This window comes from Hylobates moloch, unplaced genomic scaffold, assembly GCF_009828535.3.
Source record: "Hylobates moloch isolate HMO894 unplaced genomic scaffold, HMol_V3 SCAFFOLD_1, whole genome shotgun sequence".
Taxonomy (NCBI): Eukaryota; Metazoa; Chordata; class Mammalia; order Primates; family Hylobatidae; genus Hylobates; species Hylobates moloch.
The window spans coordinates 2,508,684-2,534,168 of NW_026652276.1; the positions used below are offsets into that span (position 1 = coordinate 2,508,684).

Here is a 25,485-nt window from a genome sequence, read left to right on the forward strand (position 1 = left end):
GCTGTGCTGCTGTCTTCCTTCCCGCTTGTTGGCATCTCTCCAAGCCTTCCCTCCTTTCTTGGAGACTGTCACCAGAGAGGGCCTGTCTGTGTCTTGTCAAACAGAATTCCTCCCTGCCGGCGAGCCCGTCCACTGCCTGTGTGTGCAGGTCCTTTGTCACCTTTCAGCAGCTTCCCTGGGTTCACCAGGGGAGTGGTATGCCACCTGTGGGGTTGGCATTCACTTCTCCCAAGGTGAGGGCTCTCTGATGGCCGTGAGTAATCAGAGCAGCGGGTACCAGGATTGTCTGCAGGTTCCCATCTGCAGGGCAGCCTCAGGTGCCGATGCCGACCTTGATGGTTTTGAGTAGAGTTGGGGAGGAACTTGGGCTATCACCTGGAACCAAAGCACATTTATTTACTGCTTTGATCCCAAAGAACTCGGCACTTAGGAGGGTCCCCTCCAGCAGTGATAAGCACCTCACCTGCGGAACAGGGAGGGCTGCCTGCCCAGGTCTCCCACCTCACCTGGGCAGGAGAGGTACCTGCAGCTTGAGACAGGCACAGAGAGGACGGTCCTGACCACTGGGGAGTGTCTGTGTCTGGAGGAAACAGGCTGTGCCCCTCTCCTCAGGACGGAGGCCCTTCGCTTGTACCCCCCTGTCATCCCCCAATGGAGAAGGAAGTGGGTGGGCGGCTGGGACACGTCAGTTTCCAGTTTTTCTTGCTTGGCACCCTGTCAATCTTGAGTTTGTTTCAAGAAGCTGTTCTGCTGCCTTGATGAGACCCCTTCCACGTGAAGAAAGGTGAAGTGCAGCAGCGCCAGCCGCGCCAGATGGTGCTGTGCTTTGGACCGGTGCATTCCAGGGTCTTCTCATCGCCCCTTCTGCTAGTCCCTGAATTCCTCACAGCCAAGTTCCCGTGTCTCTGCGGGCCTCACATTCCTCACATCTGACATTCAGGGCCCTCCTGTGTCTCCGCAGGAAGAGGATTGGAACACACCTTCAGTGCCACGGTTCTCAAACTCAGGGACCCTTCACACTCCTGCAAAGCAGCGTGGACTCCAAAGAGCTTTTGCTTAAATGACTTAGATGCACAGGCTGACTGTTGTTCTGACATGCTTGGGACCAGAAGTGTTTAGGCTCTCAGAGTTTTTGGATTTTGAAGTATTTGCATATGCATAATGAGCTATCTTGGGGATGGGACCTGAGTCTAAACATGAAATTTATTTATTTATTTATTTATTTTGAGATGGAGTCTTACTCTGTTGCCCAGGCTGGAGTGCAGTGGCGTAGTCTTGGCTCACTGCCACCTCCACCTCCTGGGTTTAAGTGATTCTACTGCCTCAGCCTCCCTCCCTAGTAGCTGGAATTACAGGCATACATTACCATGACTGGCTAGTTTTTGTATTTTTAGTAGAGATGGGGTTTCACCACGTTGGCTAAGCTTACCTCAGGTGATCCACCGGCCGCAGCCTCCCAAAGTGCTGGGATTACAGGCGTGAACCACCATACCCAGCCTAAACATTACATTTATTTTTCATGTTCACCTTATAATGTGAAGGTAATTTCATATAGTATTTTTAATAATTTTGTTCGCAAAACAGTTTTGACTGTGACCCAGCACATGAGGTCAGGTATGGAATTTTCCACTTGGGGCTTCATGTTGGTGCTCAGAAAATTTCAGACTTTGGAGCATTTTGGTTTGTGGATTCTTAGATTAGGGACGCTCAACCTGTATTGGTATTTATTGTATTAGAAACTAACACACATCTAAAAAATGTTCTTACTCATTTAAAACTAAATAAACCCATTACGTGTTAAATAGATAGGTAACATTTTTAATGAAAAATAACGGTTTGGTAAAACACAAAGTGTCGTGAGAAGAGAGGCATCATTTTACCCTTTGCCAGTCCCTGGAAGGTCTGGCTTAGCAGTGGCAGTGTTTTTGCTTCTCACACCGGCTGTCGTTCAGTCCATGTCCACTGTACTCCTGTGAGAGAAGTGCACATGAGATTTTTCTATTATGAACAAATATTTGACTTCACACACCCCTTGTAAAGGTCTCGGGGACCCTCTGGGACCCCAGATCGCATTATGAGGAGCGCTGTTTTAGAAACGGGTTTCTGTGTGGCTGGGGGCCTGGGAGCTGATCACTCATTTGGCTGATAGAGGCTTTTGTCAAAGGGCTGTTTTCCATCCTCACGTGCCTGTCAGTGACGGAGGCTTTCAGGCCCGTTGTTGGTGAAGCTCAGTTCAGGCCCATTGTTGGTGAAGCTGTGTGTGCTTGGGTTCATGGTGGTTATGGTGGAAGAGATCTTTCCTTACTTAGTCTGGTACTGACGTAAGGTTCTGGGGCTGTTTGTCATCTGCCCCGGGGGTGCCCTGTGTAGGGCAGGGATGAATCATGTTTCCCTTCGTGGGGCTGCAGCCATCTGCTTGGGACCCCGCTGGCCTTTTGCTCTCTTGGGGGGTTCATGGCGGTTGATGTTAAATGATCCATTGAGCCCAGTGTTTCACACTGTAAGTCAAATCCCTGGGCCTCCTGTGTGTCTGTCTGAATCTTTTTCTCTGAAATTCTTTTATTTCACAGCGAACAGAAACAAGTCTTGTTTTACCTGGATGCCTTCTCTGTTTGGACTCTTCATCTCCAGAGTTTATTTTACCAATAAGTTTGTACATGCTAGAGATCATAGGCCAGAATGTGGATCTTTATCCGCTCTTATGCTTACGCAGACTGGCAATAAACACACCTGGGCATTTGCAAAAGGGCCTCAGTGCTGACATCTCTTTTCCTCCATGGAGAAAGTTCAGTGCTGACGTCTGTTTTCCTCCGTCAGTTGATGCTCTGTTGCTGCTAACGGACAATTATTCTTGTGTGTTCATCTGTGTGTCTGTGTCTGCCAGTGCCACACGCGTGACCCTGACGACCTGGTCTGTGCATGCATGTCTGTGTGTGTCACCTAGTGCCACGTGCATGACCCTGATGACCGTGCTCTGTGCATGCATGTCTGTATGTTCCCCTAGTGCCATGCACATGACCCTGATGACCCTGGTCCCCAGTGCAAGGTGACCTGGTGCCTTAGTCTGTGCCTGATGTCTGTGTGTCCCCAGTGTAGTGATGACCTGCAATCTGGTTTTGCCTGATTATGTCTGTGATGTCCCCAGTGCCACCCCATGACCTGCCTGTGTGTCTGTGTGTGTCCCCCGTACCCATCATGACCTGATGACCTGTCTGTGCTTGATGTCTGTGTGTGTCCCCAATTGCCATGACCCGATGACCCTGGTCTGTCATGATGTGTGTGTGTCCCCAATGCCAGTGGTGACCTGGTTCTGTGATGATGTCTGTGTGTGTCCCCAGTGCCATGGGTGCCTGCATGTCTGTGTGTGTCCCCCAGTGCTATGCATGTGACCTTGACGACCCTGGTCTGTGCCTGCGTGTCTGTGTCCCCCGCTGCCATGCGCATGACCCTGATGACCCTGGTCTGTGCCTGCGTGTCTGTGTGTGTCCCCCAGTGCCACGTGCGTGACCCTGACGACCCTGGTCTGTGCATGCATGTCTGTGTGTGTCCCCCAGTGCCACACACGTGACTCTGACGACCGTGGTCTGTGCATGCATGTCTGTGTGTGTCCCCCAGTGCTATGCACATGGCCCTGATGACCCTGGTCTGTGCATGCATGTCTGTGTGTGTCCCCCAGTGCCACGTGCGTGACTCTGACGACCCTGGTCTGTGCATGCATGTCTGTGTGTGTCCCCCAGTGCCACACGCATGACCGTGACAACCCTGGCTTGTGTGTGCATGTCTGTGCATGTCCCCCAGTGCCACATGCATGACCCTGATGACCCTGGCCTGTGCAAGTGTGTCTGTGTGTGTCCCCCGGTGCCACATGCATGGCTCTGAAGACCTAGCCTTGCTGGGTCCCATGGCCCTTCCTCTTTATCCTCTTGGCATCTGATCTTCTGAACGTTCCAGGTTGAGTGGGGGGGAATCAGAGCCTCAGATGGAATGGTGGCCTCAGCTCAGCAGAGCCTGTTTTAGCCTTGTTCAGCATAAGCCTGTGGATTGTGTGAAATGCTTCCTATTTTATTCCTGTTACGACAGGGTGAAATGGAATTTTATTACTTTCAAGTGTAGAGTCTATTATGAAACTAAAGTATAAATCTGTCCCAACAAATTATGGGGGAAAAATACCTGAAGTCTTGTGCCATGTGGCCATATGTCATAAAATGACACTCTTATAAAACACAATAGCCAGACCTTACACTCCACATTTCGCTAAGGAAAGCAGTGCTTATTAAACTCACTGTATAGACAGGAGTCAGAAATGTCATATAGCAACAGTTTGCTTTCTAAAGCTTAAAATTTATTTCAATTTTAGTTACACTAAATTCAAATTAAATTAATCATTTAATTACACAAAGTAAAAATGATTTCATATATATTTTGTCTGACAAACCTGACTTAGTACCTCTTTGGGAATTCCTTGTTTTTTCTCCATTTAAAATCTGCACCCTGTGTTTGCACCCTCGTGGGTTCTGAAAGAATTCTCTTCCGTTTCTGTGAGGTTTCTTTTAAGAGGAGTAGCATGGTGACTATTTCTCCTACATGTACTGATTGTAAGAAAATGGTGGCAAGAACCATAAAATACTTCCCCACTGTCCAGAAAGATCGTGCAAGCTGAATGGACCAGTCAGATTGTTATTATTATTTGGATCTTTCTTGGTGCAAGATGGCTTTGAGTCATTGGTCTGCACCATTTTTTATTGAATTATAAAATACATGAGGAAAGTACACAAGCCAGGAGGGATATGTGGGTGCTCACTTTCCACAAGTGAAGGCCGTGTCTCCTCTTCCACGGATCAAGGAGCAGGCGTTCCACCCGCCACCGCTCCCTTGTTCTTCCTTCAGTGGCCGTCCTCCACCCCTCCCAGGGGAACCTGTCTGGACGTCTCCCACCGCGGATTAGTGTTGCCTGTTTTCACATTTTATACACGTGGAGCCCTACAGTAGGTGCTGCTGTGTGTGTCTGCTTTTTCCCAGCATGATGTTTCTGTGATTTATCTTTGTCACTGCATATAGGTGTAGTTTATTTTTACTGCTGTATGGTGTTCTGTGGTATGATGATATCACAACGTATTTATTCATGCAGCTGTTGGCACGTTTGGGAAGTTTCTGGTTTTTGACTATTACAGATAATGCTGCCGTGTCTTCGTAGATGTCTTTCTGTTGGGTAGATGCCTCGGGCTGGCATTGCTGGGGCATGGCACTTGTGCGGCTGTAGTACCTGCCACAGAGGGTTTTCCCACAGGGTGTGTGCCACTCACTGTTTTGTGGCCTCGTGTGCCAGTGCCGGCCAACCACATCCTTACCAACACATGGTATCCTTTCGTTTATAGGTTTTAGCCATTTTGGTGGGTATGGAGTGTTCCATTGTGGCTTTATTGCATTTCCCTGCAGTCACGGATACGCAAGATCTTGTATGTGTTGATTGACCACTTGGAATCCTGTCTTGTAAAGTACCTGTTGATGTGTTGCGCTTATTTTTCATTCAAGTTGTCTGCCTTTTTCTTAGTGATTTGTAAGAATTATTTATACATTCTGAATATCCGTCCCTTGCTGGATGTATGTGTGGCAGGGTCTCTTCTATTTTGTGGCTTGACTTTTCCCTCTTCTGCATCTTTTGATAAACGAATGTTCTTAATTTGAGTGCAGCACAATTTATCATTTTCTTTCCTTCATGGTCAGTACCTTTTTAACATCTGTCTGTCTTTGCCCACCTGAAGATATTTTTTATTATTGTCTTTTAGACCAGGTCTCATTGCTTACCTTTAACATTTAGGTCTGTGATCCAGCTCCTACTAATTTCCAACATGGCGGGCTGTATGGGCTGCGGTTCATTTAGCACAGAAGAGCAGTTGACACAAGCACTGCATATTGAAAAGACCCTGTTTTCCCTACGGATTTGGGGTGGAATCTTCAGTATAATCAGATGACTCTGTGTTGGTCTCATTCTAGCATATTCTCCTTGGTTTACTTTAATTACACAGGTTTAGAAGAAGTCTTGATATTTGGTAGTGTGAGGCCCCCAAGCTTGTTTCTCTTCCAGACTGCTATTTCAGGTTCTTTGTGCTTCCATTTAAAATGTAAAATTGTCAGTTTTCAAAAAAATTCTGCTGGGATTTTGATTGCGATTGCATTGACTGCCGATTACTTTGCAAAACGTTGACATCTGAATCTCATTGGGGTTTCCAGTCCATGCACATGGTATATTCCTCCATGTACTGAGATCTCTAATTTCACTTACATCTTACGGTTTTCTATGTAGAATTCTTACACGTCTCTTGATAGATTTAGTCCCAGATATTTGCCAATATTGTATGCTATTATAAATGTTATCTTGTTTTCAAAGCTTATTTTGTATTTGTTTATTGCCACTATATAGAAATACAATAGCTTTTGATTTTGACACATCATTGACCTTTTACTCAGCAATCCTGTAAAATTCAGTTAGTTATTTTAATAGTTATTGGTAGATTGTTTTGAGTTTTCTGTGTATACACTATATCATCTGTGAATAGTGACATTTTCCTTTCTAATCTTTTTGCTTGCTTTTCTTTTCTTGCCTTACTGCCCTGGCTAGGATCTCTGCCAGGGTGTTGAGCGGAAGTGATGAGAGTGGGCATCCTGGCCTCACTCCCTGTTTGGGGAAGCCTCTCTGTTGCCCAGGAGATGATGTGTATTTGCCATTTTGGACTGGGTTCTGCAGGCTGCTCTCCCTGATGGGGAAGGCTCTCTGTTGCTTCAGGAGATGATGTGTATTTGGCGGTTCTGCAGGCTGCTCTCCTTTGTGTGACTCTGGGTTCTCCTTTTGGTTCACTAGCACTGGCTGTTCCTTCACCAGCATGGCAGGCTGAGGCCATTGTGGGCACTTTGAGCCATAGCCACTGCCCATGAAATGGGGTGGGGAGGGTCTGTGGTAAGGGACAAAACTGGCCCTCCCCAAGCTGTCACGTTTCTTTGTGGTAGCTTAGTAAGATTTTTTAGAAGAATGTTCTCTGATGGATTTATAGCTTCTAAGAGTTTTGCTCTTTGGAAGGTTTATGGCTCATTGCATGAAATTAAGTCAACTAAAATTTCAAAATTTCCAAGCTGCGGGAGGAGGAACCATAGGTAACCTTAGATTCCAAGTGTTTGGTGAAGGAAATACACCCACACTTAAGTGTTAGTGATGCATTTGCTTTCATTTATTCTGTGTGGAGCAGAAATGAAAATAAAGGGATGTCTTTATATAAACAGATGCCCAGTGTCAGAAACTGCCCACTTGGCAGAGTGACCATGCCTGTCTTGCTAAAGGTGCTTGTAAATTAAAATCACAGGCTCTGTGGCTCAATGTGAACTTTTAGTGCATCTGGTAAGTTAGGGGAAAATACAATCATAAAAGCCATTGTGTTTGAAAGTTGTAATATGTCCACATTTGTCTATTGTTGATTAGAATGTGTTTTAGTTAGGGGTGTACAGATATACATTTCAAATGTCCTTCAGAAACAAGTGGATTCTTGAGATCTTAGTAGCGTGTGCTTTCCATGTGTTTTCTTAGAAAAGTTATCGTAGTTCTCTAATCTGGTTAGTGAGGTATCATTAGACACATACATCCAGATAAAAAGAACTAGGTCTTGCGTAAGTCTTATTAAACCATTTAATTTCTAGTATGTTTTTATGTTGTGAGTGTTGCGTTGGGTTGTTCAAAGACACACCACCTAAGGGGAAAGTGACGGAATGGGCAGAAAGAGGAGAGGTATCAGGCAGACAGCTGACTGACGGGTTCTCATCCCAGATCCAATAGAAAAGACTGCTCTCCTCGTGGGCTCGAGATAGCACTGCTTTCTTTATGAGGGGTTTCATTTAGTTTTCAGCTTGTTTGTTCTTAACTCCTTAATTTTTCTCTTGTCTGCCCATGATCTTCACGAAGGAATGTGAAGTTTTTCTTTTAACCCAGATATTCTGAGGGCCAACAGCAGTTCCCTGCATTGTATGTGACTCTGATTTTCTCATGGCAGCCCTCTGCAGGCTCTCTAAGGCATTGGGAGTCCTGAGGCTTAAAGTACCACAAACTTGTGAATTTCTGAAATCTTTGATATCAGATCCTTAAAACTTAACTCTAGTCCCCAAAAGGCAGAAAACAGTTTCTTTTGCAATTTGCTTTCAACTTCAGCCCCCTGTGAGGTAGTTTCTGAGGGGAATCCAGGAAGACCTTAAAAATGTTCATTCAGTTCACAGTTTTGTTGTGTGCCTACTGTGTGCCTTGTGCCAGGGGTTCAGCAGGAGGTCACATTCCAGCCAGGGACAGGCAGAGGGGCCGACAGATAATGAGAAAATAAACAACTACTTAATGTCAACATGGAATGAAATATCAGAAAAAGGAAAGAACTTGGAAGGGCAAGAAAATAGGGTGACAGGAATGAGCATCTGGTGGGGGGGGGCGATCAGGAGCAGCTTCTGGGAGGTGGGACGTGGGTGTGGAGGTGGAGAGAGAGGAGCCTTTCCTGCACTTACCTGCAGCCTCTAAGCCGTCTGGAGAACTTCCATTTCCCAGACAGCATTGGCCCCAGAGCCTTTTTCCTACAGCACACCAGGGATGCTGATGAACTCCAGCCTAGTACTTCTATGGGGAGAAAAGAATCAGGCTCGGGGGTGAAAAGGAACTGTTCCAGGATGAGAGAGGCCACTGGGGTAGTGCCAGGGCCAGGCGGAGCTCAGGCGTCCCCGCTCCCTGTCTAATTCTCTTTCCCAAGGGACCAGGTGGAGCTCAGGCATCCCTGCTCCCTGTCTAGTTCTCTTTCCCAAGGGACCAGGTGGAGCTCAGGCGTCCCCGCTCCCTGTCTAGTTCTCTTTCCCAAGGGACCAGGTGGAGCTCAGGCGTCCCCGCTCCCTGTTTAGTGCTTTTTCCCAAGGGACCAGGTAGAGCTCGGGCGCCCCCGCTCCCTATCTAGTACTCTTTTCCAAGCCAGGGTCCGGGGGTGCGAAGAGATACATGTCCCTTTTGCCCTCAGTGGAACTTGCAGCCAGGCACGAGGCAGGTGCTCATCAGATAAGCCAGCACATGGGTCACAACAGACCCAGCCAGAGCCAGAACAGCTTGGAGTCCTCCTGCAGGAAGGCGGGGTGCCTGGGCAGACCCTGAAGGTCCTGCTGTGGCTGTTGGAGCTACTTTTTTAGCCCAACTGAGCGTCATGGCTGCTGACTCAGTCTCCCCAGCTGTGACACGGGGGCTGGGGTCTCCGGGTCCCCTTGCGGCTGTCTGTGGCATCTGTCTGCCTTGTCCTATTTCCCCTTCTGGTAACGATACTTTAGTTTTCCTTCAAGGAATGACCTTCATTCCCATTGGTCTCACCTTGGCGGCGCTGCCTGTCAGGGTGTCCTGGCCTCCCCGGTCAAGGAGTGTGGCTCAGCACAGGCCATCAGGTGTGGTTGGACAGTGTTCTGAAGGGAATCTCCATTAATTCCTGCCTCTGGGTCCCTCCACCTGCTTTGCCAGCTACCCCATTCACTCCCAGGAGCTTCCTCTGTTTGCCCAGATTATCCAAAGTCAATTTTCTATTGCTTGCAACCATGAACTCCTAACAGGTGTACCTTGGGTCTAGCATGCCTGCTTTGTAAAACCTGAATTCTCATTTCCTTTGGCTCAAGCACTCTGTGTTCTCACCAGTTTCCAGAAAGAAGGGTTCACAGACTGTGGGCATTGATGTTCTGCCCAGCAGGCTCTGGAGCTGGCTTCTTAGCCTTCTCATGTCAGATCCACTCGTCTGCAGATTCCCCAGTCTTCTGCTTCCTCTCTAAATCGCAGCTCCCACTGGCTTCCTCCCAGGAGGCTGTGGCCAGTCTTCCGCTTCTCTAAATCACAGCTCCCACTGGCTTCCTCCCAGGAGGCTGTGGGTGGGCCCTGGTGACCTGGCTTTCAGTGAGCCTTCACCGGAGGTACCAGGGAACGAACATTTCTGGCTGAAAAGGAGACACGAAGGCTGAGTATGTGACCGAGTGGAGGGGAATGTTCTCCAAGCACTCCCTGGTGGCTGGAGCCCCCACCCACCAGCTCTGGGAAGGGGTCCCCACCCAAGCTGCTTCTGTCATCTCAGCCTGTCCTAGACCCGACCCCAGAGCCTCTGTCCTGCTCAGAAGCCTTCAGTGGCTTCTGCTTCCCTCAGCACAGAGGACACAAGATTCTGAGAAGCCCTCTTGTTTATGACACAGCCGGATTCTGGACACATCATGTGAAACACATTTCCCATCAGCTTGGCTGTGCATTTAAAAGTAAGGGAAAACTCACATAGTAATAGGGTTACATGGGTATATGCATTTTCAAAATGGTGCACTTAACTTTTGGATGTTGAAACAGTGTAGGTGGAAGGAGGTACCGATGCAGCGTGAATGCCAGGGTGTTGGCCGGCGTCGAAGCTAGATGCTGTGGCTGTAACACAGTTCTCTTTACTTTGTATATGTTTGAAGTTTTCATAATATAAAAGCTTTGTTTTTAAAGAGAAATGCATGTAAAACCTGTGAAATCTTAAATTGCAAATATCAATAGGAACACTTTTTTTTTACTTAAAATATTTGTACTTTTTACATATCCAAAAAGTAAACAAATGACTAAAACCAACCAATATGTGGGGAACCCAGAATGAAATACATATACTAACCAAGGAATTTAACTCTCTTACAAATGCACTCACCTGATAACTTTGGAAACCAGTGTCTTACCTAGATACAGTAAGGCTGAGAGCAAGAAGAATCGTGTATAAATGGTAGTCTTGTGAATGTGTTTCTCATGTGTAGAGGTTAGCGATTCTGAAACGACTTTATGTGTGTACCAGAATTGAACAAATGAGAAAAGATACTGTAGATAATAGGAACCAGGTTTCCCACTGTTAGAAAGATATTTACTAAAAACAAGGAAAGAGGAAGACTGAAATACACCTTGTGATGTTGGGATCTGAGGTCTCAGTATAGACTCATGATCGTTCGAGTGTGAACTCGTACGGAAATACTGAGGTGTGAGTGAGTACCTATGCACTCCGCCTGCTAAGAGGGCCATGCGCGCTCTGTCGCCCAGCAGCAGTGAGCATGTCTAGCACAAGATTGGGTCTGCACACAGTTCTCCCAAACATGGAACCAGGGTTCCCTGGAGAAGCCATTGATTCCGGGGCTGTGACAGGGACATCTTGTAAAATCAGAAAGTAAGCAAATGCTCAAGAACAAACAAAAGACTGGAGTGGAGGCTTGCCAGAAAAACAAAGGAGCTGGTTTGCAGGAGCTCCTGATGGCCGGCGCTTTAGCAGCAACACAAATGGTGGCGGTATGGGACTGATAACACAGAGGATAACGTAACTATCTGTGAGTCCATACGAACGGAAGCAGATTACTGAGTCACTGGAAAGATGGGGCAGTGAGAGCTCATCCTTGCCTTGGAATTCTAAGTAATAAGTGCAGAAAAAAGGAGGCGATTTGGATGTCACCGCTAGGCAAACATCATGACAGTGAGACAGTGAGTGTCACAGCCCGGCTGCCCTGATGGATCCAGGCCCACGAAGACGTGCGTTGATGTGTCTCTCTCTCGAGTGAGCTTCGGTAGCTTGGGCTTTTCAAGGCACTTGTTTATTTCATCTAAGTTGTCAAATTTATTGGCATAAAGTTTTTCATAATATTCCCCATTGTCGTTTTAGTATTTGTGCAATCTGTAGTTAATTCCCACTCTCATTTTTTTTTTTTTTTTTTTTTTGTACGGAGGAGTGTTCTTCTACCCAGGCTGGGGTACATACAGTGCTGTGATTTTGGCTCACTTCAGCCTTGACCTCCCGGGTTCAAGCGATCCTCCCACCTCAGCCTCCCGAGTAGCTGGGACTACAGGCATGCACCACCACACCCAGCTTATTATTATTATTTTTTTTTTATTTTTTTGTCGAGACAGAGTTTTGCAATGTTGCCTAGGCTGGTCTCGAACTCCTGAGCTCAAGCAATCCACCCACCTCGGCCTCCCAAAGTGCTGCGATTACAGGTGTGAGCCACCACACCTGGCCCCCTCTCTCATTCTCGATGTTGTTAATCTTTGTCTTTTCTCTTTATCAGCTCGGCTAGAAGTTTATCAATTTTATAGTCTCAAAGAATCGGCTTTTGGTTTCATTGATTTTTCTCTCTTCTGTTGTCTTCTGTTATTTTTTTTTTCTTATTTTGAGTTTAATTTGTTCTTTTTCTAATTTTTTAAGGTGAAACCTAAGGTCATTGAATTGAGGCCTTCTTTTCTAATACAGGCATTTGGTGCTTAGGTTTCCTCCTAAGCACTGCAGATTTTTATATGTTGTATTTTCATTTTCATTCATTTCAAAATGCTTTCTAATTTCTTTTAAGTTTTTTCTTTGATTCATGATGTGTTAGTTTGCAAATACTTAGGATTTTCAAATATCTTTGTTATCGATTTCTAATTTAATTTCAGTTTTGTCAGTGAACATACTTTGTATGACTTGACTTGTGTCCTTTTAAATTTGAAACTGGTTTTATGGCCCAGAAGATGTTCTATCTTGGTAAATGTTCTGTGCGTGTTTTTAAAAAAGAATGTGAATAACGTGTATTCAGCCGTTGTTTATGGAGCGTTCCATGAATGTCATTTTGGTCAAGTTGGGTGGTAGTGGTCAAGTCTTCTCTGTTCTTATTTTCTGTCTGCTTGTTCTAACAGTTACTAAGAGCAGGGTGTGAAAATTCCCAGTTATAATTGTAGATTTGTCCCATTTCTTCTTATGCTTTTATTATTTTATATTATTATTTTATTTTATACCTTGTGATGCTGGGATCTGAGGTCTCAGTGTAGACTCATGATTGTTGAAATGTAAACTCGTATGGAAATATCGAGGTGTGAGTGAATATCTATGCACACTGCTTGTGTCAAGTATGAAGCTCTGCCAGCAGGTGCATAAATGTTTAGGACTGTGTGTCCACTTGATGAACCAACCCCTTTATCATTATGAAGTGGTCTTCTGTATTGCTGGTAGTATTCTTTCTTTAAATTTTACTTCGATATAAATATAACCATTACAGCTTTCTTTTGATTAGTTATATGATATACATTTGTCCATCTTTTGATCTGTTTCTCTATTTTAAATATAACTTAAGATATTTATTAACTATAAATATAACTTAAGATATCCTTGTAGGCAGCACATAGTTGGGTGTATAGTGCTTGGGGAAGATGGATTGTACATTATAAAACACATAGCCTCCTCTCTCCAAAAGCTTTTTAGTCCCTCCTCACAAGATTCCTCTTTATACTCTGGGAAAGTGGGGTCTTGCTTTTTTATCCAGTCTGACAACTCCTGCCCTTTAAATGGGGTGTTGAGACAGTTTGATATGCTCACTGATATAGTTGGGTTTAGCTGTTTCTGATTCTGTAACTTAGATGCTTTAATTCTTCCTTTTACTCTTCCATCAAACTGTTTTCACCTTTTTAAAAGGTAAATTTCTATGTTTACTGGACTTTTCATTTATCAGGACTATTATGTATATATATTTTTAAAACTATGTAATGTTTTTCTTAATGTAATGTAATGTTCTCTATGTAATGTTTTTGTAATGCCTTGGTGATGAAATAGCATAGTTTTGAATAGTCTACTGCACCTTTTCTTTTTTGAAAGATAAGCCCTTGTGTTTTTAGTATACAGTTTTGCAAGAGCGTGAGGTTCTTCCAGAACATTTCTATTATAGTGAAAATGCCTGTGCTCTATTGAATCTGCAGTTGGGAGAAGAATCCGTCTCTAGCTGTCAGCACTATGTTAGGTGAAACCTTGCTAGACACTGGACATTTGGCTAGGAACCATGCATGTCAGCTTGCCAGAATTATAGCTTTGAGAAGCATAATTGACCAGTATTAAAGTGAACACAGAACAAGATAGGAGTGAGCACACATAGCCTCTTGGCAATCTTCAGGTCTGGACTAGAGCTTATTCCTATTTGAAGACAAATAAACAGAAATAAACCTCACCTTTGGACCTGTCAAAAAAAGGGTATCCCAGAATGTGTGGAAGAGGGAAATATCCTGAAGTGTAGAAGAATATGCCTCTGAAAATGAAATTAAATCAGGAAAAAATATTTTCAAAAGGCTTTGGCTAGAAGAAGAGCTGGCTCAACAAAGAGAGGCAGAAGGTGATGTGTGAGGAGGGACTAGGCTGAGTGAGAAGATGATGAGATGAGTTTAAAGGGAAGTGGTTGAGAACAAAGAGTTCATGGCTTAGTTAAAATCTGTATTTGAAGCCATAAGGAATAAAATGGATATTGTGGAAAATAGCAGCAGTGAAGTGAAGAACATACTTGAGAGGCTGCCTGGGAATGCAGAATAAACAACAGATGTGTCACCGGTGAAAGAGGCCAGATCTGATGGGGAGACTTCAGCCAAATAGCATAGGAACTCTGAAGAAGCCAGAATAAGTTTAACAAAAATAATAATCAATGACATAATTGAAGAGCATTTTCCTGAGCAGAAAGAAGACCTATATTTGTTGAAAGAGTCATGTTTTGAACAAAATAAAAGACTCTTACTTATATATCTTCTGACAATGTTTTTGAATTTTAAGATTCAAGAAAAAAATGCTGGTAGATTCCAGGCAGAAGAAAATGGCAACAACCACAACATCAAGACTGGGCCTCCAAAGTTTTACCTGGAAAGAAGCTGTAATTGAGCTGGACTTAAACTTCTCTACAATGTTGAGGGGGGAATGACATCCAAAGATTTTGAGGGGGGCATATTTGTGATCTAAGATTTTTATACCCAGCCGAGATGTATTTTTTTGTGTGAAGGATACTGTTATCTGAGATTTGTGAGGGTTTGCAAAATATGCCATCTACATTCCCTTCAAGAAAATATCTCTTTCTGACCAAGAGATGAATAAACATTCTGACCCTGAAGACAAATAAGTCATTGTCGTTCCTAAGGAGATAACCAGATACAGAACAACAGTCATGAAGATATTAATCGGAGTTGTAGATACAATGAACATAAAATTGGAAGGCATCTAGATAGCCAGCCTTGGGGATGGGGGTGATTCTTTACATGATGAATTGGTTAGAGTTCTTTGGTTATAAGCAGTTGGCACACACAAAAAAGTTCTAGACTAATTAAATCAAGAAAAGGAATTGATCACACTTTTAAAGAAAGATGAACACAGAAGCCTCTGAAAGCACTTGAGCTGGGATCAGCCAGGGACTCTCAGTGGTAGGAGTGCTGAGACTTGTCTCTTTTGGGTTCATGTAGTGACTCATCTATTGAAGAGGCAGGCCTCGGAAAGAGAACTTGACGAGCTCAGCTGGTGCCACATGCCACTCTTTGGCCCGACACTTCCCTGGGAGCAGCAGGCTCATCCGAAGCTCCTGAAGTGGGGTGGGGCAGCTGTCTATCCACACATGGAATAGGAAACAGCCCTTCAAAACGAAGCTTACCAGGTATTGTTAATGCCATTGGAAAATGCCTGGCTGTAATATCAGCATAGAGAACATGATAGACAGCTGTATCACTAGAGATTCGTATGGGCAAAAGGCAAAGAAAAACAACGGCAAGGAAGCATGTCAGAATATTACCAAGGTCTTGTCTCTGTGTGATGGCATCATGGATGACTTTTTAAATACTTGCCTGTGATGTGCATGTATTGCTTTTATAAGCTGAAAATGAAAACCTGAGAAAATGGTCATTACGAAGACAGAAACATGAGGGAACTATTTTAGGTTATCATGTTACGTGAGGAATGCGGACTTTAGAATTAAATTCTGTGATTACACAGACCTTGTGACTACGAATGTCTATGGATCCGGGCTGATGCAAGCGTGCAGTAATGACATTTTGTGGTGGGAATGCGCTGAAAGTGATTTTTCTTTTAAAACATTTTATTTCATATTTATTTCATAAGCTAATATAACTTAGAATAAATTTATTAGTTGGAAGATACTCTGCTTCCTTTCAAAAGCCTAATGTTGGGGAAACTTGTGGAAGGGGGGGTAAGGAAGGTGTCTCTAGATCAGATATTTTGAACCAGGGAATGATATTGTCCCCCAGAGGACCTTTGGCACTCCCTGGAGACATTCTTGGTTGTCATGACTTGGAAGATGCTACTGGCGTCTGGTGTGTGGAGGCCCAGGATCCTGCTAAATATCTTACAATGTGTATGGCAGCCCTACACCCCAACACCTAAATACGCAAACCAAAATCCCAGTGGTGCTGAGGCTGAGAAACCCTGCTCTCCGGAGACATTTTTAAACATCTGTGATTTACTAACAAAAATCCCAGCTGCTCATATTTGTAGAAATGATTCCATCTGAACTGTTCTATCAGTCCTTGGTCAGAACAAGGATAAAGAAGGAAGTTGGTGGGGCATGGTGGCTTAAGCTTGTAATCCCAGCACTTTGGGAGGCTGAGGTGGGTGGATCACTTGAGGTCAGGTGTTTGAGACCAGCCTGGCCAACATGGTGAAACCCCGTTTCTACTAAAAATACAAAAATTAGCTGTGCCTGGTGGCATGCACCTGTGATCCCAGCTACTTGGGAGGCTGAGGCAGGAGAATTGCTTGAACCCAGGGTTGCGGGGGTGGTGGAGGTTGCAGTGAGCCCAGATCGTGCCACCGCACTCTAGCCTGGGCGATAGAGCAAGATTCTGTCTCCAAAAAAAAAAGAAAGTCATCATTTCCCTAGTTGGATGTTGTTTTCCAGATCGGAACTTCCATGTTGTAACTCTAGTCTCTTTTCTCCTTCTAACCTTGCAGGTTCATCTGCAGAAGCCAGCGGACGCCTCTGTTCTCCTTGTGGGTTACCTGGCTCATGAGACCTTGCCGGCGAGGTTCGGCGCTTGAACGTCTGTGACCCAGCCCTCACTGTCCCGGTACTTGTATGTGTTGGTGGGAGTTTGGAGCTCGTTGGAGCTATCATTTCCGGGGAAATTTTGAGCCATTTCGAATCACTTAAAGGAGTGGACGTTGCTAGCAATGAGCTCCCAAAGCCATCCAGGTAAGGCCTGGTCCTTCTTCTCTGGGCACACAGTGGGGCTTTCTTTGCCCAAAGTAGAAGTTCTTGTGACTGCAGCTTGCTTTCTGGATTTGAGACTTTTGTTTTTCTTGATAGTGGTCACTGTTGGTTTTTGACAGCACAAAGTGCAAAATGAATGGTTTATTCTTCCTCTTGGTGAAAGAAGAATGATAAAACCTGGGAGGATTTGGAGTCAAGTCTGTGGCCTTGGTTTGCAGGCTGACTTGAGTGGCACACAGGTTTCCTCGATGCTTTTTGACAAGGGTGATATTTGAAGATCAGGTTGTGATGTGGAGAGCTGGTTTCTTGTCCAGTGTCTTCGTTGTTTCATGAGGGGTTGTGTGAGGGGTGGGAGTGCTCCTCCAACTGGGCGTCTAGGCTGCCTGGGAAGAAGCTCATGTCCCCACTCAGGTCGTGGCCACGGTTGTTCCTGGTGTTTGAGTGCCTCTGTGAGGGGCTGTGCTAAGCATTTTACAAGCATTTAGTACAGCCCCAGATCATCTCAGGCCTAGAGGGAAGAAGTAACTTGCCTGAGGTCACAGAGCTGGCAGGTGGGGGACCCATGTGATTGGGAAGCAAGGCTGTCCTGCTCTGGGCTTCAGAAGCATGTCACGGGCCCATCCATTTACGACTTCACACTTTCCGTCCTTGGAAAGTCACCGAGCGTGCGCCATAATGAAACCTCGAGGCCTGCCGCCGACCTGCCTGAGTGCGGGGCTCCTGCAGAGCCACTCCTGTGCGGCCCAGCCTCCTGCCGCTTCCAGCGCACCATGGCCTTCAAGGGCACTTAGCCATCGACTTCTGTCTTGCGTCCACATGAGAGAGAAGACGGTGGCCACTGGACAGATGCTTGGACAGGCACCTGAGGCTCTGTTAGCCTTGGCTCTGGGTCCAGCTGCTTAGAGCAGAGGCAGAGAGGCTGAGGGTCTGTCTGGGTCATTCTCTTTGAGATTGCCCGGAGCGCTTACACACATCTTTCCCTGGGTGGAATCGGCTTTGTCTGAAAATTCCAGAGGGCAAGATTCCAGGTTTTTTTAGATATGAAAGTTTTATTGAGTTAAATTGTTTATGCATTGACTGATGTAAAGAAATGGTTTATGATCATTCCAAGACAAAATTACGTGCTATGGATCAAAGTGTCTAAATAGATATTGAATGGAGCTGGCTCTCTCCCTCCTGCACTGGGCTGCTGTTGGGTGAGAGTGGATCTTTTTTCTGTGTCTAACATAGTGTTATGTGTGTGAGCATTTTCATAGAGTATAATTCTATAGGCAGGGCCCTGTGTTTTACGTTCTGTCCATTTTAATGGGCTATAAGCATCTTTTGGTATCAGTATGTGTGCAAATATAACTTGCTCTTTTTGATACCTTGCGAATGGATATTTATGTGGTTGTAGCAGTGTTTATACCAATTCCAAATTGGCATCAAACAATTATTATACATATATTTTGTAAACTTCTAAGTATCACTACTAGACAAATTCCAGGAAGTGGAAGCTGGGTCAGTGGGCCCATGCACTTTAAACATCATTAGGTTGACTGTCAAATTGCTCCAGAAGCCTCGTTCCAACTGATCTTCCCAATTCCAGTATAAGAGGATGCATATTTTTCATTTGTGCTGTACCAGCACTGGGTAGGTTCAGTCTCTTTCATTTTTGTCAGTGTGCTGGGGAAAATTATTGTTTGAGTTCACTTGATTATTTTAATGGGGGTGCATATTTTTGTATGACTTGGTGTACACATAATCATAATTTGTACGTGCTCTGCAGGCATTTGAAGAGAAAGTATGCTCTTAGGATTTTGTTTTAGTCTAAAGACGTCTATATGTATATAGCAATATCGTATTTAAAGTTCTTGGCCGGGTGCGGAGGCCCACACCTGTAATCCAGCACTTTGGAAGGTCAGGGTGGGCAGATCACAAGGTCAAGAGATCGAGACCATTCTGGCCAACATGGTGAAACCCCATCTCTACTAAAAATACAAAAATTAGCTGGGCGTGGTGGCGTGTGCCTGTAGTCCCAGCTGCCCGGGAGGCTCAGGCAGGATAATCGCTTGAACCCGGGAGGCAGAGGTTGCAGTGAGCTGAGATCACACCACTGTACTTCAGCCTGGCGACAGAGCGAGACTCCGTCTCAAAACAAAAGTTCTCTCATTTCTATATATTTTATTTATATGTAGGAGGATATGTATGCCTTCTTTACGTGTTATTTTATTTATATATTAACTCAGTTATTTAAATCAGTATAGCTTTACTTATTTTTTTCTGTCTGCTTGATTTCTTGGAAAAGTGTATTTTTCTACTGTGATTATAGTTTTATAATATTCTTTTTACATTAATAACCATTTTTTGCTTTATATAGTTCAGTTTTTTTTTTAAAGCTTAAAAATTAATGACTATTCTTTTGGTAGATCAGGTCTCTTATCAAAATACAATATATTTCTCTGTTTAATGTTTCTTTGATCAAGAGCTTATAGCGTTCCATGAGGTATTTCTGCCCTTGGTTTCTTTTGGCTAACAAATATTTCTCCATCCATTTGTCTCTAACCTTTTCAGGCCGGGTTCTTTGAGGCTCAGCTCTGGAAACCGCGGGGTGCTGGGTTTGTTTGGCCTTTTCTGTGGGAATTTCAGCCGCTGCGGTTCAGTTTGATCACCGGCCTGCCCGGGCCTGTCCTGCCCCCGGGAGTTGGGTTGTGTGCGCCTTATTGCCACCCACGACCTCTCCATTCTGTCTCTCAGTGGGTCGGAGGCTGAAGACAGGCCGCACTGGTGAGGGCAGGGCTGCCCCTTGGCCCAGCCAATTCTCTGCTCTCCATCTGTGGAGGGGGTGCAGCTGGGGTGGTTTGCCTGGGGCCTGAAGTCCGCTGGCTGCCTCCTCTGCCCTGTCCACTGTCATCTTTCCCTGCTGTGTCTGCCCTTCCGCCCAGAGGTCCCTTGGGAGGCAGGACCCCTCGTGCCCAACACGCGCGTGCCACCACCTGCACACACTGGCTGGTGGCCCAGCGGCCTCTGCCCACGTCTCAGGCGGGGGATGGGGCTTGCCCAGAACTGTGCCCTCCCTCCTGGGCGAGGCCCACTCGCTTGTGTGGCTTCCCCAGCAGCTCCATCCCCAGAGATGTCTAGTTTCGGGAAGCTCCTCTGTGTTTCTTGACAGCTGATGCACCTGCCCGCGCGCTCCCAGGCATTGCTGGAAGTGCTTTCCAATCCTACTTTTCATCATTTTAGTGGGTTTTGGGAGGAAGAGAAATCATTAATACTAAAGGATTCAGTCTGCTCTCTTGAGCGGGAAATTTCTAGGTGTGTCAGAGCACAGCCACTGTACCGCTGTCCCTTTTCCTTGAGCCAAGGAGCCGGGTCCTGGGCTGCCTTGCCATCACCGGGCAACATGGTGCTCGGGGCCTGCTTGGCTGCACCTCCCCTCCCTCCACGTGTCTCTCATGCCGTCCTCTGCTGGCTGGCCCCGTCCTTTGCCCTGCCCACCCAGCTCACTCTTGCTTGCCTGGCTTACCCTTGCCTGCCCATCTGGCGTGGGGGCTCTGCTCCTGTGTGGCCTGGTGTGGGTGCCCGTGCCGCCCCTCACTCCCTGGGCAGGCCGGGCTGGGGGAGTCCAGCCGCCCATGGGCCCCCTCTCACATTTGTCGTGTGACTTGGCTTTGCCCTGCTGATGAAGTGCCGTTCTAGTGCAGTGTGTATGGCTTTCCTCTCCTGTGTTCTGTGAAAGTCCTCTGCTGCTGGGTGAGTTTTGTGTTATGGTTTTATTGCTGTTCCTGCTGAACTTTGCCAGAGCCAGGCCCTGGTTCTCTGACGTCAAAGCTGCTTAACTGTTGGGATTTTATTGCTCTAAATAACGATTTCTAATGATGTGAGCGGCCTGAGGAAAGAACCTGGATTGACTTAGCCTGGAAGAGCTCTCTTTTGAAGGGAGGCCCTGGAGCCTTACGCCCCTTGGCCGGCCAGCCCTCCACACCCTCCCTGAGGGGATGCGCTGTGGCAGGGTGGGTTGCGTTTGTCAGGGCACAGAGCCTCTGCCTTGAAGCCAGAGTTCCCGGCATGAAACCCGGAGTGTGGACGGGAAGCCCACAGGGGACTGCTGGCAGGACAAGCCAAGCCTCCTTTTTTTCTCCCATTCCCTTGTTTTCTTCCAAGGACAGTTCCCCAAGTAACTGTCCTTGTCTTTCCTTGTGGTTAAGGGCTTAGGATACTGGCGACTTGACTGGCCAGCAGGAAAGGCAGACGTTGTTACTTGGCCACCCACTTACCACTACCCCGTCCCTCCAGTGTCATTTACTTTCCCTTCCGGAATGTTCATGCCTAGAGAAAGTCTTGCCCAGAAATGTTCTCAGTGGCGAGGAGCCCCGCAGTGGATTTGCTGGGACGTGTCTGTGGTCGCCGGGATGGTGCTCTCGATAGGAAGCTGGTTGAGCAGGCAGTGGCCGGTAACTTGAGCATCCTCTCGCTCCTGGAATCTTGGTGCGAGGTACAGATAATGTTTAGTTCAAAACAAAATAAGTGTCCGGGCGCGGTGGCTCAAACCTGTAATCCTGGTACTTTGAGAGGCTGAGGTGGGCAGATCATTTGAGGTCAGGAGTTCGCGACCAGCCTGGTCAGCATGGTGAAACCCCGTCTCTACTGAAAATACAGAAATTAGCCAGGCGTGGTGGCACGTGCCTGTAGTCCCAGCGACTCGGGAGGCTGAGGCAGGAGAATCACTTGAATCCGGGAGGCGAGGTTGCGGCGAGCCGAGATTGTGCCACTGCACTGTAGCCTGGCCGACAGAGCAAGACTGTTGTCTCAAAACAACAAAAAAAGATTTTGCGGGAAACTTGTGTAATTTAAGATCAATGTTTTAATTTGGGCCATTCTATGATTTCTTAGTATTCTGTTCAGTCTGAGCTACCCCCATCCACATAAAAGCAGCTAAAAAGTCTCTGTCAACAATAACTTGGTGACGAGTGAGTTCATGGTAATCCAATTGCTTCAAACCACTGTTGAGTGTTAATCCTGTGAGTCCAGGGAGAAGGCTGTCCTCTGGGGTTGCTTCCAGTCCTCATGTTCTGCTCTAACTTTATTTGATCTTGAATCTGTTTATTTTAACCATTGTGGCCGCCAAGATTATTATATTTTAATACATAAATGATCTCATAAAGCTGCATTTTTATGGCATTTAAATAATGCCCTGCAATGGTTGAATGTTTCAGGAATACCGCATAGTGTCTGTGTGTGTGTGTGTGTGTTAGAGTGTGTGTTAGAGTGTGTATATGTTTTAGACAGGTCGTATATGTGTGAATCAGGGTGTATGTGTGTTAGGGTGTGTGCATGTGATGGGGTGTGTGTTTTAGACAGAGTGTGTGTGTTAGGGTGCGTGTGTGTTTTAGACACAATGTGTATGTGTTAGAGTGTGTGTGTGTTTTAGACAGGGTGTTTGTGTGTGAGACAGGGTGTGTGTGTTAGGGTGTGTGTGTTTGATAGGGTGTGTGTGTGTGAGAGACAGGGTGTGTGTGTTAGGGGGTGTGTTTGTGTTTTAGACAGGGTGTGTGTGTGTTAGGGTGTACATGTGTTTTAGACACGGTGTGTTTATGAGTTAGGGTGTGTGTGTGTTTTAGACAGGGTGTGTCTGTGTTAGGGTGTACATGTGTTTTAGACACGATGTGTTTATGAGTTAGGGTGTGTGTGTGTTTTAGGGTATGCGTGTGGGGGTGTTTGTGTGTGTGTTAGGGTGTGTGTTTAGGCAGGGTGTGTGTGTCAGGGTGTGTGTTTTAGAGTGTGTTAGGGTATGTGTGTGTTAGGGTGTGTGCGTGTTAGGGTGTGTGTGTTTTAGACTGTATGTATTAAGGTATGGGTGTGTGTTTTAGACAGGGTGTGTGTGTGTTAAGGTGTGTGTATGTGTGTTTTAGACAGGTGTGTTTTGGTCTGTGTGCATGTGTGTGTTAGGGTGTGTTTGTGTTTTAGGGTGTGGTATGTGTGTTAGAGTGCGTGTGTCTTAGACTGTGTTAAAGTATGGGTGTGTGTTTTAGACAGTATGTGTGTGTTAAGGTATGTATGTGTGTTTTAGACAGGGTGTGTGTGTCCTAGACTGTGTGTTAAAGTATGGGTGTGTGTTCTAGCCAGGATCTGTGTGTGTTAAGGTGTGTGTATGTGTGTTTTAGACGGGTGTGTGTGTTTTGGTCTGTGTATGTGCGTGTGTGTGTTAGGGTGTGTTTGTGTGTTTTAGGGTGTGGTATGTATGTTAGGTTGTGTGTCTTAGACTGTGTGTTAGTGTGGGTGTGTGTTTTGTGCATGTGTGAGACGGGGGTGTGTGTGTTTCAGATGGTGTGTTTGTGTGTTAGGATGTGTGTGTGTTTGAGTGAGTGCAAGTGTGTGAGACGGGGGTGTTATGTGTGTTAGGGTGTGTGTGTGTGTTAGGGTGAGTGCGTGTGTGTGAGACGGGGGTGTGTGTGTTTTAGACGGTGTGCATGTGTGTTAAGGTGTGTGTGTGTGTGTGTTAGGGTGAGTGCATGTGAGACGGGGGTATGTGTGTTTTAGACAGGGAGTGTGTGTGTTTTTTAGACAGGGTTGAGAGTGTTGTTTTACACAGGGTGTGTGTGTATGTGTGTGTGTTAGGGTGTCCGTGTGTGTGTGTTGGGTGTGTGTGTGTGTTAGACAGGGTCTTGCTGTCGCCCAGGCTGGAGTGTGGTGGTATGCACCGCAGCCTCAGCTTCCTGGGCTTCAGCCATCCTCCCACCTCAGGCTCCCTAGTAGCTGGGACCACCTCTGGCATGCACCTCTGCATGCCATCACGCCCAGCTAATTTTTAAAATTTTTTGTGGAGACTGAGTCTCACCATGTTGTCCAGGCTGGTCTCCAACTCCTGAACTCAAGCAATCCTGCCCCCCTCAGCCTCCCAAAGTGCTGGATTACAGGTATGAGCGATTGTATCCAGCCAGGAGTACTACAAAGTTTTCAGGGGCAGAAAAGGAATTTTGAAGATCTGCAATTAACCCAAGACCTTGATTCTGAGCTTCTGGTGACAGGTGGGTTGCAGACTCTGAGCATGGCCCTTGCTCAGAAACAAGGTGGCGGGAGGTAATGAGAAAGCCTGGGAGCTGAGAGTGGCTTTGCGGGAGGCCCAAGAGGGCTCGCAGGAGGAGGGGGTGTGTAGGCAGCAGGTGCAGCCAGCTGGCAGGAGTCCAGGGGAGCTTGGACAAGGTGGCAGGGCCTGAGAGCATGCTTGGTGCCAGCTGGAGAAGAGCTTGTTCATGGTCCCTGCAGTGGGCAGCCCCGGGGGTTCTGGGTAGGAGGGAGTGAGATTGAACCCCGAGAACATGGGAGAGTAGACCAGCCCTGCGTCAACTGGAGGTTTTAGAGAAGGACAGCAGAAATGCCTGGATAGTTCCGGCTGATGTTGGGGTGGGAGATGCTTTTGATCACCATGTACTGCTTGCTTCCGCTTTCTAAAGGCAAGGTTTCAAAAATACTTGTGTACGTTTTCTGACGCACAGCACCGCCTGTCTGAATGTGCATCCTCCCAGCCACCCGGCATGGGGCGTCTGCAGCTCTCAGATTGTCACTAGCCTGGATTCTCCATGCCATCATTATCTGAGATCTTAATCAGTCAAGGTTTGTTCTGGAAATCATGTAGACATAAGGACTTATTTTTCAACCTACTTTTTTTTTTTGATCCTCAAATTGTGTTTTGTTTTTTAAAAATCACGAGTACTCAGTCATTATGAAGAGCTCAGAAAATTCACTGTCAATGGAGCATTGATGGTTTGTTTTGGCAATTCTCTGAAAATTCTTACACAGTTTGTGGAACATTTGCATTTGTGTCCCTTTTTCAAAGCCACTATTGTAGAAATGCAAATTTCTGAGTTCTGAGATGCTGAATGTTGGATGATTAATGATATTGAAATTTAAGAATGAACTCCCGGTATGTATTTGACATAGAAAACTCGGTGTGAGAATCATTAGAAACCATTGAGCACAGCTTGGTGGGGAACAGAAAGGCTGTGATTGAGGCACCCGGCGGTGGGGGCAGGTCGCACGTGGACAGGTGTGCAGGTGCGTGGCTGCCTCCGGGTGCGGGGCTGTGTGAGGCAGGAGCTACTGCCGTCAAAGGTCTGGCTCTACTTGACCAGAGGTGTTCAAAACTCATCATCATAATACATCAGCCTTGATGACTTGCTTTGCTCAGTCAACCCCACTGCGCGTTTAAGAGAACGAAATGAACAGCAGGTTTGTTCTGAGTTTTGCTTGCTGCTACTTCATTTGTGCTTGCATATAGCCTGTGACGTGAGCTGGACATGTTATTTCTATTTTGTAGATGAGGAAACCAGTGTTACTGCTATCAAGTGCTTAGGTAGGCTGAGGCTGGGCAGCACATCAGAGGCCAATCTGGCACCACTAGAATCGGTCACCTTCCCTCAAGGAATGTGCGCCTCTCTGCGGCAGAACGCTGGGTGCCTGGGACCTGAGAGGCATTGAGCC

The 25,485-nt window shown here is 46.2% G+C and overlaps 1 protein-coding gene across 6 annotated transcripts in view; it reads left to right on the forward strand.

Annotated features, from left to right (window-relative positions):
- HDAC4 (histone deacetylase 4) overlaps positions 1 to 25,485 on the forward strand; it is a 354,088-nt gene that overhangs the window by 38,183 nt on the left and 290,420 nt on the right. For all 6 annotated transcript variants that reach the window (XM_032762194.2, XM_032762230.2, XM_032762216.2 and 3 more), the window contains exon 2: positions 16,767 to 17,007. In XM_032762194.2, the coding sequence (XP_032618085.1) occupies positions 16,986 to 17,007 (22 nt within the window). In that variant the 5' untranslated portion in view covers positions 16,767 to 16,985. The remainder of the gene's footprint in view (positions 1 to 16,766; positions 17,008 to 25,485) is intronic.